The sequence below is a fragment of the Henckelia pumila genome, chromosome 4, assembly GCF_033568475.1.
Source record: "Henckelia pumila isolate YLH828 chromosome 4, ASM3356847v2, whole genome shotgun sequence".
Taxonomy (NCBI): domain Eukaryota; kingdom Viridiplantae; phylum Streptophyta; class Magnoliopsida; order Lamiales; family Gesneriaceae; genus Henckelia; species Henckelia pumila.
This window is the reverse complement of record NC_133123.1, coordinates 101,502,056-101,515,432: the sequence shown is the minus strand read 5'-3', so window position 1 is coordinate 101,515,432 and position 13,377 is coordinate 101,502,056. Positions and strand designations below refer to the sequence as shown.

At 43.5% G+C, this 13,377-nt stretch overlaps 1 protein-coding gene across 1 annotated transcript; it reads left to right on the top strand.

Moving 5' to 3' along the window:
* Positions 1-10,005: 10,005 nt before the first annotated feature.
* On the top strand, positions 10,006-10,830 carry LOC140861459 (uncharacterized). The gene is made up of 2 exons (XM_073264481.1): positions 10,006-10,068; positions 10,111-10,830. The coding sequence occupies exons 1-2, from the start codon at positions 10,006-10,008 to the stop codon at positions 10,828-10,830; spliced, it is 783 nt and encodes a 260-aa protein (XP_073120582.1).
* The last annotated feature ends 2,547 nt before the right edge of the window (positions 10,831-13,377 follow it).

Sequence of the window (13,377 nt, the reverse complement as noted above, 5' to 3'; positions counted from 1 at the left end):
AGAATGTTGATCGTACATTTATGCAAGCTCAATTGTTGCATGTTGAGCAGAAGATCACTCAGGTTAAGGCTGATCTAGCCTATTATGAATGGTTGAAGGCTCACTATGAGAATCTGCTAATTGGAGCTGGCCCTTCGGGACAAAAAGGGGGAGAAGAAAAAGATGCTGCTGATGATGATGGGTCATCAGAGAGCAATCAATTCTAGTTTTTTTTAGTGTTTATTAGTTTGTTTTTGCTGATTATTTTGTTTAAGTTGTTTTGTTTTTGCTCTATTAATCAAAACTATTTTTGTGTGTATGATCTGATATCTTGTTTGGTTCTCCTTTACTTCTTCTTATTGTTCTAAAGTGTTGAAGCTAGATGTTGCCAACATCTCGTGACAACACCTATGATTACACTTAGGGGAGAATCTGTTTTAGTATTCAAGGGGAGTTTTGATTAAGGGGGAGTTATGTTGATTTGTTTTTTTGGATTAAATGTGTTTTGTCCAGAAAGGAAAAAAAGGGGAGAATGAAAGAAATATTTTATTCCTAAAATTTCTCAAGTTTTGAAAAGATTTTATTTCATATATTTTGCCTTTCTTGGACATGAAGTCACTTTTATATAAGTTATTTAATTCCTTAGGTAAGTTGATTTGAGATATTGTTAAACTTATTAGAATATTTATCATATCATATCTAATGTATATCTTTCTTTATTTGTGTAGATTTGATATGATCAAATCAAAAAAAATCCTACGCGTACAAAGAAACAATTTGAAGAAGGATTCTTGAGCTATTTAAGGAGATGGATGTGCAACAAAGGAAGGGACCGAAAATTAGAGAGACCGAGAGAACTACTAACATAGAGATTTGTGTAAGATCTTGACGTACGTACATTGAGGGAAGAATCAAAGATCTTCTGAAGCTCGTATCGTGATTACTTGATGCATTAAAGAACACTTGAAGATCAAGGATCAAAGAGTGTTTAGTCTCTACGAGTTTTTTCATCAAGATTTTAAACTCCTTGTTTTATTTTCTTTGTTCTATTTCATATAGAATTTTAGGAGTTGTTTTTATGGTTTATTTTCTCACGTTATGAGAAAATTGTTTTTACAATAATCACTAGTTTTAGGGTTTGTAAAACTCTTTGATCATTTTTTAGTGAAAGTTTTTCCCTGAGGAGCTGCAAGAGTATTTTATACTCTTGCTTAAAACATTTGAGTCTGTTTATTTGGTTGCTTGTTTATTTTATTCATGCTTAAATTATATTCTGCTGTAAATTACTCAAGATGTTATTGTAGGTGTTGTCAACACCTTATGACAACATCTCAAACTGTTTATGTGCAACCACTATTCCCTTACAAGCTCAATTGGTTCGGGCTCGCAGAAGGATTGGGGCGCCGGCGCATGGCTCTCGGAATTCTGCTGCGCGACATAATTCAAAAAATCATATCTCACTATCTAACCGTCGGATCGAGCTAAAATTTTGACAGCAACTTTAAAAATCCTAAACTTCATTATGCATGGTGAAGATCGGATTTGGAGGTCTAAAACATTCCCAGTAATTTTCTGAAGTTTCTACTCCGTATTTCATCTTTCCGCTTCTTCTTGGTAATTTTCCTCCAATCTTTGCATCTCACAAAAATAACAACAAATACGCATAATATGCACTCGATACATCACAAAAGCCAAGTCAAATCATATATAAATTAAGTGCATAAATTTCACTTATCAAATCCCCTCAAACATAGACTTTTGCTAGTCCCGAGCAAAACAATAATGAGTAATATAGTCGGCCTCCGAACTACATGTCGGCTAATTTTCTCAAGGGTTCTCGTGTGTGTGTGATTTGCCCATCTTGTATATCCCCCTCGCTTTTGATACACTAGTCCAACAATTTTGTTTCATAGATTCATCAATTCCGCTCTCTCATTTCAAAACACTCTCTACCAAGTTCAACTTCTGCTCACTAAGATCAAAAGAAATTTTCAAGATATATCAAAGATTTTTCATAACATTGCTTGATTTTGCACCCAGTTTTATTTTAGTCCCATAAATTACCCGCAAATTTAGCTATAACTAAAGATAGGATTTGGATTGCTATCCCCTCGTATATAGCCCGGATGGAGCATCAACCCCATTTTATCCGCAAATATAGCCATGAATTGGTGATTAGGATTTCAATCTCTTTCCAGGCCCAAATGATGTTGTAAACATTTTTTTTCTCTGTTGCTTTTGCAACTTTTTAGCTACTCATTAAAATTTCCTAAATCATTTCTATGCTCATATTAGTCTACCTCGGTTTTAAGTATAAATCATCAAAGTTAAGAATCGAATCATACAATCCACTCACAAAATCACAAAGCTTCTCTAATCACTAGAGTGTCAACAATCAATGCATAGTGCAATTTTGTGAGAACTCAAGATTAAATATAGCTAACACAAGCTTTTTAGCATAAAAAAATTTATTTTCATCATAGGCCAACACAATTACACATCATGTATTCAACTCAAACTAACTCAAGAAATTTTTTTAAAATTTTCAAAAATTTGAAACACCCCTCAAAACATAAAATTGTGCATTGTCCTCAATGTACAAAAGTAAAATAAAACCAAGAACACGTATCTTGGGTACCAAGCGTCAGGACTCAACACCATCTTAATCACTCAAAGCTATTCTTCAGGGGTATTTCTAAAACTCTCACCGCTTCACCTTTTCACCCACACAACTCAAAATTATTATAGATGTCTAGTCTCAACAAGCCCAAAAAAATAAAATAAAAATGAAAACAACTAAAGAATAAAAAAAATAAAGCAAAAAATAAAAATATCTTGGGTTGCCTCCCAAGAAGCGCTTAGTTTGTAGTCCATAGCCCGACTATATTCTGATTCTAGCCCGGTTCCGCTTTGTTGGAGGATTTTCCCTTTTCCTTCACCCTCCAAACATACTCAACAATCTTCTTAAACTTTGATTTCTTTCTCTTTTTCTTCTTTGGAACTTTCGGATCATTCTCTCTTGGATGGGTTGCCTCCCAAGAAACGCTTAGTTTGTAGTCCATAGCCCGACTATATTCCGATTCTTTCCCGGTTCTGCTTTGTTGGAGGATTTTCCCTTTTCCTTCACCCTCCAAACATACTCAACAATCTTCTTAAACTTTGATTTCTTTCTCTTTTTCTTCTTTGTAACCTTCAAATCATTCTCTTTTGGAAATTCTACTTTTTTCTCAACTTTGTAGCAACTTTCCATCCTTTTTGCTTGATCGATCATCAACACTCTCTCCATGGATGGATTTTTAGCCTTTTTAAGACATTAAAAATTATCTTCTCGCCTTCAACGCCCATCGACAGCTCTCTTTTCTTAACATTAATCTTGGAATTAGAAGTAGCCAAGAACGGTATCCCAAAATTCAATGGCATATTTACATCCTCTTCCATATTTAACACATCAAAATCCATAGGAAAGATAAATTTATCAATTTTTTCCAGGACATCCTCGATGATTTCAAGAGGATATGTGAGAGATCTATCGGTTAGCTGCAATTCAATCGTCGTAGGCTTAACCTCGCCAAGTCCTAAGCTCCTGAAAACAGACAAATACATCAAATTAATGCTAGATCCTAAATCACAAAGTGCTTTATTAAAATTATAAGAACCAATAGTGCAAGGAATAGTAAAACTCCCTGGATCTTTTAATTTCTATGGTAGATTCTTTTGTAGTATAGCACTGCACTTTTCAGTCAAGTTCACAGTCTCAAACTCCTCCAACTTTCGCTTCCTAGGCATTACATCTTTCAAGAATTTGGCATAGTTTGTCATTTGCAGCAAAGCATTGGCGAACGGAATATTGATGTGAAGTTTCTTGAAAATCTCCAAAAATTTTGTAAACTGCTCATCCAATGCTTTTTTTTTGAACCTTTGAGAATATGGAAGCTTAGGCTTAAACATTGGATTTTCTTCCGCTATACTCTTCTTTTCCTCAACAATTTTTTCATCAACTTCAGCATTTTCAACACCCTCTGGCTTCTCCTCACTCTCAAATTTTCTTACTTCAGTCCCTATTTCTTTTCCACTTCGCAACTCTATGGCCTTACTGTGCTCTATAGGATTCACCTCAATATTTCTTGGAAACTGACCTCTGTTGTTATCTTTCAATGCATTCGTCTGCTGCCCAATTTGAGTCTCCATAGATTTCATCATGGAACCCATATTGACCACATGCGTCTCCAAACTATCAAGATGAGACTCAGTTCTCACCATCTTCTTACTAGATTCCTGCACAAAATTACTAACCACGTCCTCCAAAGAAGGCTTCCCTTCTCCCTTATTTGCATAATAAAAATTTTCATGGTTACCCAATTCAGGATGATAATAATTTGGGAAAGGGGTACCTCGATATCCTCCATAACCACTAGTATTAATGTATTGGGCCTCGTCAGGAGTGTGTCTCTTTGCAAAAGTGACAGCCTTACCTTCAGAATTTCCCGTGCTCATAGCCGCTATTTGTGTAGTCAATGCCGATAGTTGAGCAGATATAGACGTGAGAGGACCTACAGCAAAAACTCATGCTGATTTCTGAATGCCCGCTCATTCAGTTGGCCACTGAAAGCTATTGATAGTCATTTGTTCTAGCATCTCATAAGCTTGAGCAGGATCCTTTTCAAATATAGTACCTCTGGCATCAGAATCCACAAACATTTTTTTTGGCGCATTCAATCCATTATAGAATAATTCGATCTGCTCCCAATCTGCAAAATTGTGGTAAGTACAACGTCTCAATAAATATTTTTACCTTTCCCACGCTTCATATAATTTCTCAGAATCCATCTGCCGAAAAGTTCTGATCTCGATCTTCAACATGGTCGACTTAGCAGGTGAAAATTATTTCGCAAGAAACTTGACTGTCATGTCCTCCCTTGTAGTAATGCTTCCCAATAGCAGTGATTGTAGCCAAATCCTCGCCTGGTCCCTAAGAGAGAACGGAAACAAACGTAAGCGAATAATATCTTCAAGAACTATAGTGACTTGCACTGTGATCACCTACTAATCAGAAGCTTAAGCATGCATTTAACTTGATCAAATAAAATCAGAAAGTAACAACGGAAAACCATAAATAAATCCCAAATAAAAATAAAAATAATTATGATACAATAATAACGAATTTTGTATCAACTCAAATACATTAGAAACATAAGCCTAGAAAATAATCATGCTAGCCATCCACTGCCTAAGCTCTCTTGGAACCACCCGTCTCATCTAACCGTAGACCTACCCCATGGAATAGGGTATCCAGATACAACAAAGTACGGGACGTGAGCATGAAAAGCTCAGTACGACAGTATGAGTATATGGTATTATATGTGCATGTATGCAAGTGAACTGGGTACCAAGACACTCAGTTCAAGAAACTAGCTCATAAATTGGGCCTAAGGTATTTAGAACAATGTGATGTTGCCTCAGGAGGTGGCTCATATACCCAGTGGATAATGGTGACCTGATACTAGTACATGTGTCCAACCATCACGGTGACCTAACACAAGACTTACGTAACCAACCATCCACAAACTCGTAGGGTGAGTGCCCTACTATAGGATACCTCTTAGGTAAAGGCTCAATATGCTCATGTATGCAATATACAGTCATGACATGATGTATATAAGGGCATATAAAACATGAAATCACATAATACATGCATACTCAATCTAGATATCTCGAATAATACCACTGTATCTCATACACTAGGCAAGCTAGACCAGCTCTATGTCCAAGCCTATGATCCGCACTACAATGCAAAGTACACATGCATTATAATCTTATTCTAAAAGCCTTAACTACGCTATAGTATACTCTCTATTTACTATAAGGGGCCAAAGCTATACCTGCGTCCGTCGTCAGCCCTCTGATGACGACTGCTCCAAAACTTGGGCACCTCTCCGCAACAACCCTGGAGCACCTCGCCAACCTCTGAACCAAGCCTAGAAATGCTGGAAATCACCTAGAAGGCCTAAAGACCGAGAGAGAAACTTGTAAATGGTATGAAGAAAATGAGACCTTGGATGGCTTATTTATAGGCGGAGTTCGGACGATCCGATCGGGGATTTTGGACGGTCCGAACCTTGCATGCACAACACATCACTGCATGCACAGTTTGGATAGTTCGATCCCAACTTTGGACGCTCCGAAATTTCTACATGTTGGTCAATATTGACACATCAACCCTTGCATGGCCTAACTAGGTTCGGATGGTACGATCTAGGTTCAGACGGTTCGATCCCTCCGCAACCTCCGATCCCTAGCTCAAGCCTCCGAAGGGTTCGGATCCTTCGATCTTAGTTCGGACGCTCCGAACTCACCTTGATCAAAATTCCAAAAATTGTCCAATTAATTCCAAATTAAGCACTTAATCCATACTAAACCATTTTTACTTAATTAACCTTGTAAAATGGAACCGGACTACTACATTCTCCCCTTAATTCAGATATTTTGTCCTTGAATAAGTCTTAAGTACGAAATGCAGTAAAAAAAATTACTGATAAACATATTTTATTCAAATTGTTCATTTTACAAGATACAACTGGAAATATAATTCAAAACAACTCTGGATAATCTGTACGCATACGACTCTCAAGTTGCCAAGTGGTTTCCTAAGTGCCTCGGCCCTGCCACTGAACTAGAACAAGAGGAATAATCTTGTTGCGTAACACCTTATCCTTGTGACCAACTGTAGATCATACGACTGTAAGATATGAGACTCATCTGTCACATACCGTCGCAATAGTGAAACATGGAACACATTGTGGATACTTGACAAATACGATGGTAAAGCCATCTTGTAAGCCAGATCTCCAACACTTTCAAGTATTTCAAATGGACCAATGAACCTAGGAGATAACTTACCCTCGAGACCGAATCTCAAAATCCTGCAAAATGGAGAGACTTTCAGAAACACTTTCTCGCCCACTTCAAACTGCAAAGGTCAGCGCTTGACATTCGCATAGCTAGCCTCTCGATCCTACGCAGTATTAATTCTCCTCTTGATCTGTCCAACAATATCAACAGCTTGTTGGACTAACTCTGGTCCCTCAACCTATCGCTCCCCCTGAAAACAACACATTGTCCTGATGCCTGGAAAGCCTCCAAAATGTTCTCTCTAGCCTTTTTTTCTCCCAAATATGCCCCTCAACTTTCCTAAAATAGCAGCTACCATCGCCGCCATGTCGCCGCCGGTTCCCGGCCGGCCCGACCCACCACCGGAAGCGCCTCGTCGAGAAGAAGCTACGCTCAAAATCTCAGGCCAATCGGACGTCATTTGGCCGGCCAAATCGTCACCTGAAGTTATGGATCCGTCACCTTCTCCGACCAGTTTCACGGCCAGCCATTTTTCCGGCACTCCCATCCATGCATTTGAAGCGCCTTTTCTTCCTGATCATTTTCCGACCTCCCCCGTTCCTCCTTCTTCCCTGTGCTTGTCGGAATCTGCTTCTGAATGCCCGCAACCACCGTTCACGTCGAGCCCGTTATTTGTTTCCCAGTTTCCGGCGAGCTCAGGCGTCTATTGTTCAAATCAAGCCCCGATATGGAATCCTCATCAAATTTCGTTCCAGATGCACCCAGGCCCGTTTCCTATTCCTTCGTCATCGGAGCTGCAAATTGGATCTATTGATCGTGGGTCTGAAACCCTAGCTCCGATGGTCTTCTTCTCCAATTACTCAACCGTGCCTCAACCTTTTTTCAATCCTTCTCAGCCGAAGATTGCATTATCCCCTACGCTCCTTTCCATGCCTTCAATTTCTGGATCCTCGCCGTCGATGATAAACGCCCAATTCCAAGGTTTTTCGGTGAGTCACGCACCGAGTCACTCATTTCCTACCCCTCAAATGCCCGAGTCTGCACACATAGACCCCAAATTCATGTTCTCCACCACCTCGCCGGCCCTCGGTGGTACTCCGACCGGTGACTCGAGAATCAACTCGGACGAGTCATACGTTCGTACTCACTGTGTCAACTCAGCTGGTCAACTCGTGGTGAACCCAGTCAAAATCGTTGACTCAGCGGTCAAATTTGGAGTTGAGTCAAGTCAAATGGTTGAATTTGACATTTTGGTCAAAATTGTTGACCCCTCGGTCAACGCAGTCAAAATTGTTGACCATGTGGTCAACCCGGTCAAAATTGTTGACTCTAAGTCAAAATTGGCGATGTAGACCTTCAAATGGTTGACTTGGATCCTCAAGTCCAAATTGGTGATGTTCAAGTCAAAATTGTTGACCATCCAGTCAACTCTAGCTCCAAATTTGCTGATTCTGTCCCTGTTTCTTTTCGGGATGCTTTAGCGCCTCCATCTCCTCGAGTTTCGAGGAAGAGCTTTGCAGATATGATCAATTCGATGGAGGATCTTCCGGAGCTGACTTTTCGGGATGGAAAACCGGGTATTCAATTCTTGGATGAGGTAATTTCATCCCTTGTTGAGCCTTTTAAGTTTGGCTTGGTGGGAAAAATTACGGGGAATCGGTCCACTGCTCCCAATAACATGATTTCCACTGCTTTCTATAAAATGGGTTTTAAGACTTCTTTTACTCTGAAATTCCTCCCTCGGGGATATTTGGTCATCACTCTTTCTTGTGAAGAGGATTTTGCTCGTCTTTGGACGAAGGGAGGGATTTTTGTGGGAGCAGTTGGGATCCGCTTTTCCAAGTGGACCCCTGAATTCAAGTTCGAGGCTGAGTCGCCTATTGCCCCAGTCTGGGTCCGATTTCCTGAGCTTCCCTTGCACTTGTATAACAAGAAGAGTTTGTATGCTATCGCCAGAATTCTTGGGAATCCAATTAAATTGGATGAGCATACGGCGGAGAGATCGAGAGGGGCTTTTGCCCGGGTTTGTGTGGAAATGAACGTGCTTGACGAGCGAATTAAGCACGTGTGGGTTGGATGGGGTGAGCACACCCAAGAGATTGAGGTAGTTTATGAGAAGGTCCCGTCCTTCTGCACTGATTGCAAGATGTTGGGTCATTCTACCGTTGTGTGCTATTCCCACGGGAAAAACCCAAGACCTCCTCGTCCAAAGCCCTCCGTTGGGAAGGAAAAGGTTGTGACCGAGAACCCTCCTCCGCAGCCTCAGGAGGCAGGTCCCTCAGTGACCCCGGGTGGCCTTGCTCCTTTTGCCCCTGGTGCGGGCACTTGGACCACAAAAAAGAGAAGACATAACCAGCAGCGGCGGCCACCTCCTCAGGCTGCCCCGCGTACTCAGAATGTATTCCAAGTTCTTGAGTCTTTACCTGAGGAGCCTGATCTTTGTCGCTCTGAGTTGAGGACTGAGGCTCCTTTTGAGTCTGCTGAGCAGAGTCCAGATCTTCCTGTGGATGGAGATGTTGTTAAGGACCTTGCTTCTGGGTGTAGTGATGCTACGATGGGAGGTGATGCTGGTGCTCCCGCCCCGCAGTCAGTTGTCGCTCCTCACGAGGGACCTGACCTCGGCTTGGCCCTTTCTTGGGCTCGTCAGGTGGAGGAAGAGGTTGGTGCTTCTTCAGGGGTCGGTGAGATGGATCTTGGTTTTCCGCAAGCTGTTCCTATGCCTTCCTTGGAGGCTACTGATACCTGCACTCTGAATCACAGTAGCCACTCCATCCCCTCGCTTCGTGGGACTCCTGTGGAGTCCTCCGCCCCGTCCTTTGAGGGGCTTGTCTCTCAGCAGGGTACTTATTGTCAGGACGTTGATCCGATCACTGAGTTTGTCAGCGAGGACGACTCAAGTTCCTTCTGTGGGACTGAATCGTGTGATGGGAGAGATTTTGGGAGATATGATGAGGATTTTGATTTCTCTGTCACACCCTCTAAGAGAACGCTTCGTTCTGACACGAAGCGACAGCAGACTCGCCAGGAGTCTAGAAAGAAGACGGGGCCTTACTCCACCCGTTCCAAATGCAGTGCCTAATTTGGAACATCAGGGGACTCAGGAGCTCTGAGTCCCAGGAGAGGCTTCATGCCTTGGTGAAAGAGAAGCGTGTCAAGATCTTGGCTATCTTGGAGCCGATGATTGCACTTGACCAGCGCTTCATGACCCGTCGCCTTGGTTTCCAGAGAGTTCTGTCGAATGTCTCTGGTCATATTTGAGTTTTTTTGGTGGACGATGTGAAGGCGGAGTGTGTACTTGATCACGCTCAGTTCCTCCATCATCGCGTGGCGGCTCCCTTTTTGCCGACCCATGTTTTTTGCTCTTTCGTGTATGCCAAGTGTGACTACACTTTACGACGTGACTTGTGGGCTTCTTTGCTGCAGGTCAAGCCTGTTGGTGGTCCTTGGCTTGTCGGGGGGGATTTTAATGTCTTGAGGGATGCCTCCGAGTGTCTTGGCTCTTTTGGTGGGAGGCAGCTCCCCATGGAAGAGTTTAATCATTTTGTTTTGGAGTCTGCGCTGGTTGACGCTGGTTTTGAGGGCTCTTCGTTCACCTGGACGAATAAGTCCATTTTGAAGCGTCTTGACAGAGTTTTTGTTTCTGTGGATTGGGGTGACCATTTCAACTCTATCAGGGTTGAACACCTCAGTCGCACGGTTTCGGATCATTGTCCTCTTTTGGTGTCTGCTCCTGTCTTTGCTCGGGGGCCGAGCTCGTTTCGGTTCCAGAGCATGTGGACTCGGCACCCGGGGTTCCTTCAAACCATCAGGCTGAACTGGAACATGCCCTGCTCTTTGCAAGGCATGCCCAGGCTCTTTGCCAAGCTGAAACGGTTGAAGGGCCACCTCAAGTGGTGGAACCGGGATGTTTTTGGGAACCTTTTTGATAAGATCGCTGAGGCGGAGAGGTCGGTTAGACTGGCTGAGGCTGCCTGTGAAGAGGATCCCTCTGAGCATAGCTGAACCCTCTTGTTGAGATGCAATGAGGAGCTGTCTAGAGTCACCGCTATGGAAGCGGATTTTTGGAAGCAGAAAGCTGCTTGTAATTGGCTTGAGGACGGGGAGAGGAATACGAAGCTTTTCCACAACATGGTGAAGAAGAAGAATGTGGTTAATAAGATTTTTCGTATTTGGGAGGATGGTAATTGCCTCACCTCTCCTGGTCTCATCAAGCAGTCTGGAGCTGCCTATTTCGAGCGCCTCCTCACTGGAGATCCTTTTGTCCTGGATCTTCCAGATTTTTCTGGCTTCTCCTCGGAGATTTCGGAGGAGGAGAACCATAGCTTTGTCGCCTCACCTTCCTTGGAGGAGGTACGTGCTGTCGTCTTTTCCATCCCTCGGGATAGTGTGGCGGGCCCCGATGGGTTCTCTTCGGTTTTCTTTCAGAGCTGCTGGGATTTTGTGCAGCATGATGTCATGGACGTTGTCCTTGATTTCTTTCGGGGCTCTCTTATGCCCCAGGGCTTCACTGCCACCACGATCACTTTGATCCCCAAAGTCGAGGGTGCGCAAGCTTGGACGGACTTCCGTCCCATCAGCTTGTGTAATGTTTCCAACAAGATTATCTCGAAGATTTTATACTCTCATCTGCGATCGGTTGTGGGGAGACTCTTTTCTCAGAGTCAGAGTGGCTTTGTGCCGGGGCGGATGATTGCTGACAATATCCTTCTCGCGCATGAGCTCACTCACATCTCCCTGCCCGTGGTGGTAATGTCATTCTGAAATTGGACATGGCTAAGGCCTATGATAGAGTCCAATGGTCTTTTCTTCTGGATGTCCTCCGAAGGTTTGGTTTTTCGGAGCAGGTTGTGAGAATGGTGAGGGCTTGCATTTCTTTTTGCAAGTTCTCGGTTAATGTCAATGGTACCCCTGCTGGTTTCTTTGCTTCCTCAAGAGGCCTGAGACAGGGTGACCCTTTATCTCCCCTCCTCTTTATTCTTGGAGCGGAGTATCTGTCCCGTGGCTTGGACCGGTTGTTCCTCCAGCATGCTGATTTGAGGTATCGGTCTGGGTGTGATTTGCCGATTTCCCATTTGGCCTATGCTGACGATGTCATTATTTTTTCCAATGGGGGATCCCGTGGTCTTCAGCGTCTCAAAGATTTTCTGGCTCACTATGAAAATTGCTCGGGCCAGCTCGTTAATGTGGCCAAGAGTGCTATGATTTTTTCTCCGGGCTGGACCGCTCGTCGCCGCTCCCGTTTGCTGCAAATCACTGGATTTGCGGAGGGGCATCTGCCCTTGAAATACCTTGGAGCTCCGCTTTTCCGTGGGAACCGCAAGTGCTCTCTCTTTGAGCCTCTTCTGCAGTCGGTCCGGAAAAAGCTGGAGGGCTGGGAGTCCCGTTCCCTTGCTCCTGGGAGTAGGATGACGCTGATCCGCAGTGTGCTCCTTTCGATCCCGATCTATCTCTGCCAGCTGATCCAGCCTCCTTTGGTTGTTTTGGAGAAATTGGAGCGTATTTTCAATGCTTTTCTTTGGGGCTCCACACCCTTAGAAAAGAAGTGGCACTGGGCCCGCTGGTCTCGCGCCTGTCTCCCTGTGAAAGAAGGAGGTCTGGGTTTTCGCAGGCTCAAGGACATTGTTGATAGCTTTTCCATGAAGCTGTGGTTCAGATTCCGGCAGGGTTCCTCTCTCTGGGCGAGATTCCTTTCGAGGAAGTATTGCCGGACTGTCAGCCCTATTTGTGCTCCTTCTCGTGGAGCCATTTCCCCCACTTGGAGGCGCTTGCTCCAGATTAGACCTCGTGCGGAGCCTGGTATCCGGTGGAGGATTGGTCTTGGGGGTGTCTCTTTTTGGGATGATACTTGGTTGGGTGATGCCCCTTTGTCGAGCAGGTGTAATGTCAGAGGGGATCGGTGTGTGCGTGTTTTCAGCTTCCTTTTGGAGGGAGACTGGGATTTTGATCTCCTTTGCGTTGTCTTCGCTCCCTCGGTGGCGGAGGAGATCGTTCAGATTCCTGTTTTGGTGGATGAACCGGATGCGACTATCTGGATCCACAGCACCGATGGTGCCTTTTCTGTGAGATCTGCTTGGGAGCAGGTCAGACCGAGAGGCTCGGTCTCGGATATCTTTACTCCCTGTTGGGGTCGCTGGATGAGGCCCACCATGTCCTTCTTTCTGTGGAGGTTTTGGCATCGGTGGTTGCCTGTGGATGAGGTGTTGGAAAACTGGCGTTCAGATCAATCACGATTGATACCCGGTGCAGCGGAAGTTTAAAAATTTTAGTATGGAACAATTCCATAGTGTGGGTATCAACCGTTTAACGATTAAATTATAAGTGTGTGTAAAATTAAATAACTATTATTAAATTTTACCTTCAATCTCGAAGCGAGATTATTGGACACCACACAGATTTCTCTGCGCTTCTTGTATCTCCCTGGAACTGATGAACAAGCTTTCCTTCAATCAGGTCCACGAATGGAGGTTTAATCCCTCTGATAGATTGCACTAGAAAATCTATCAGAAGTTTTCTGCGAAGAGAATAAACGAATTTGATTCGCTATTCCAG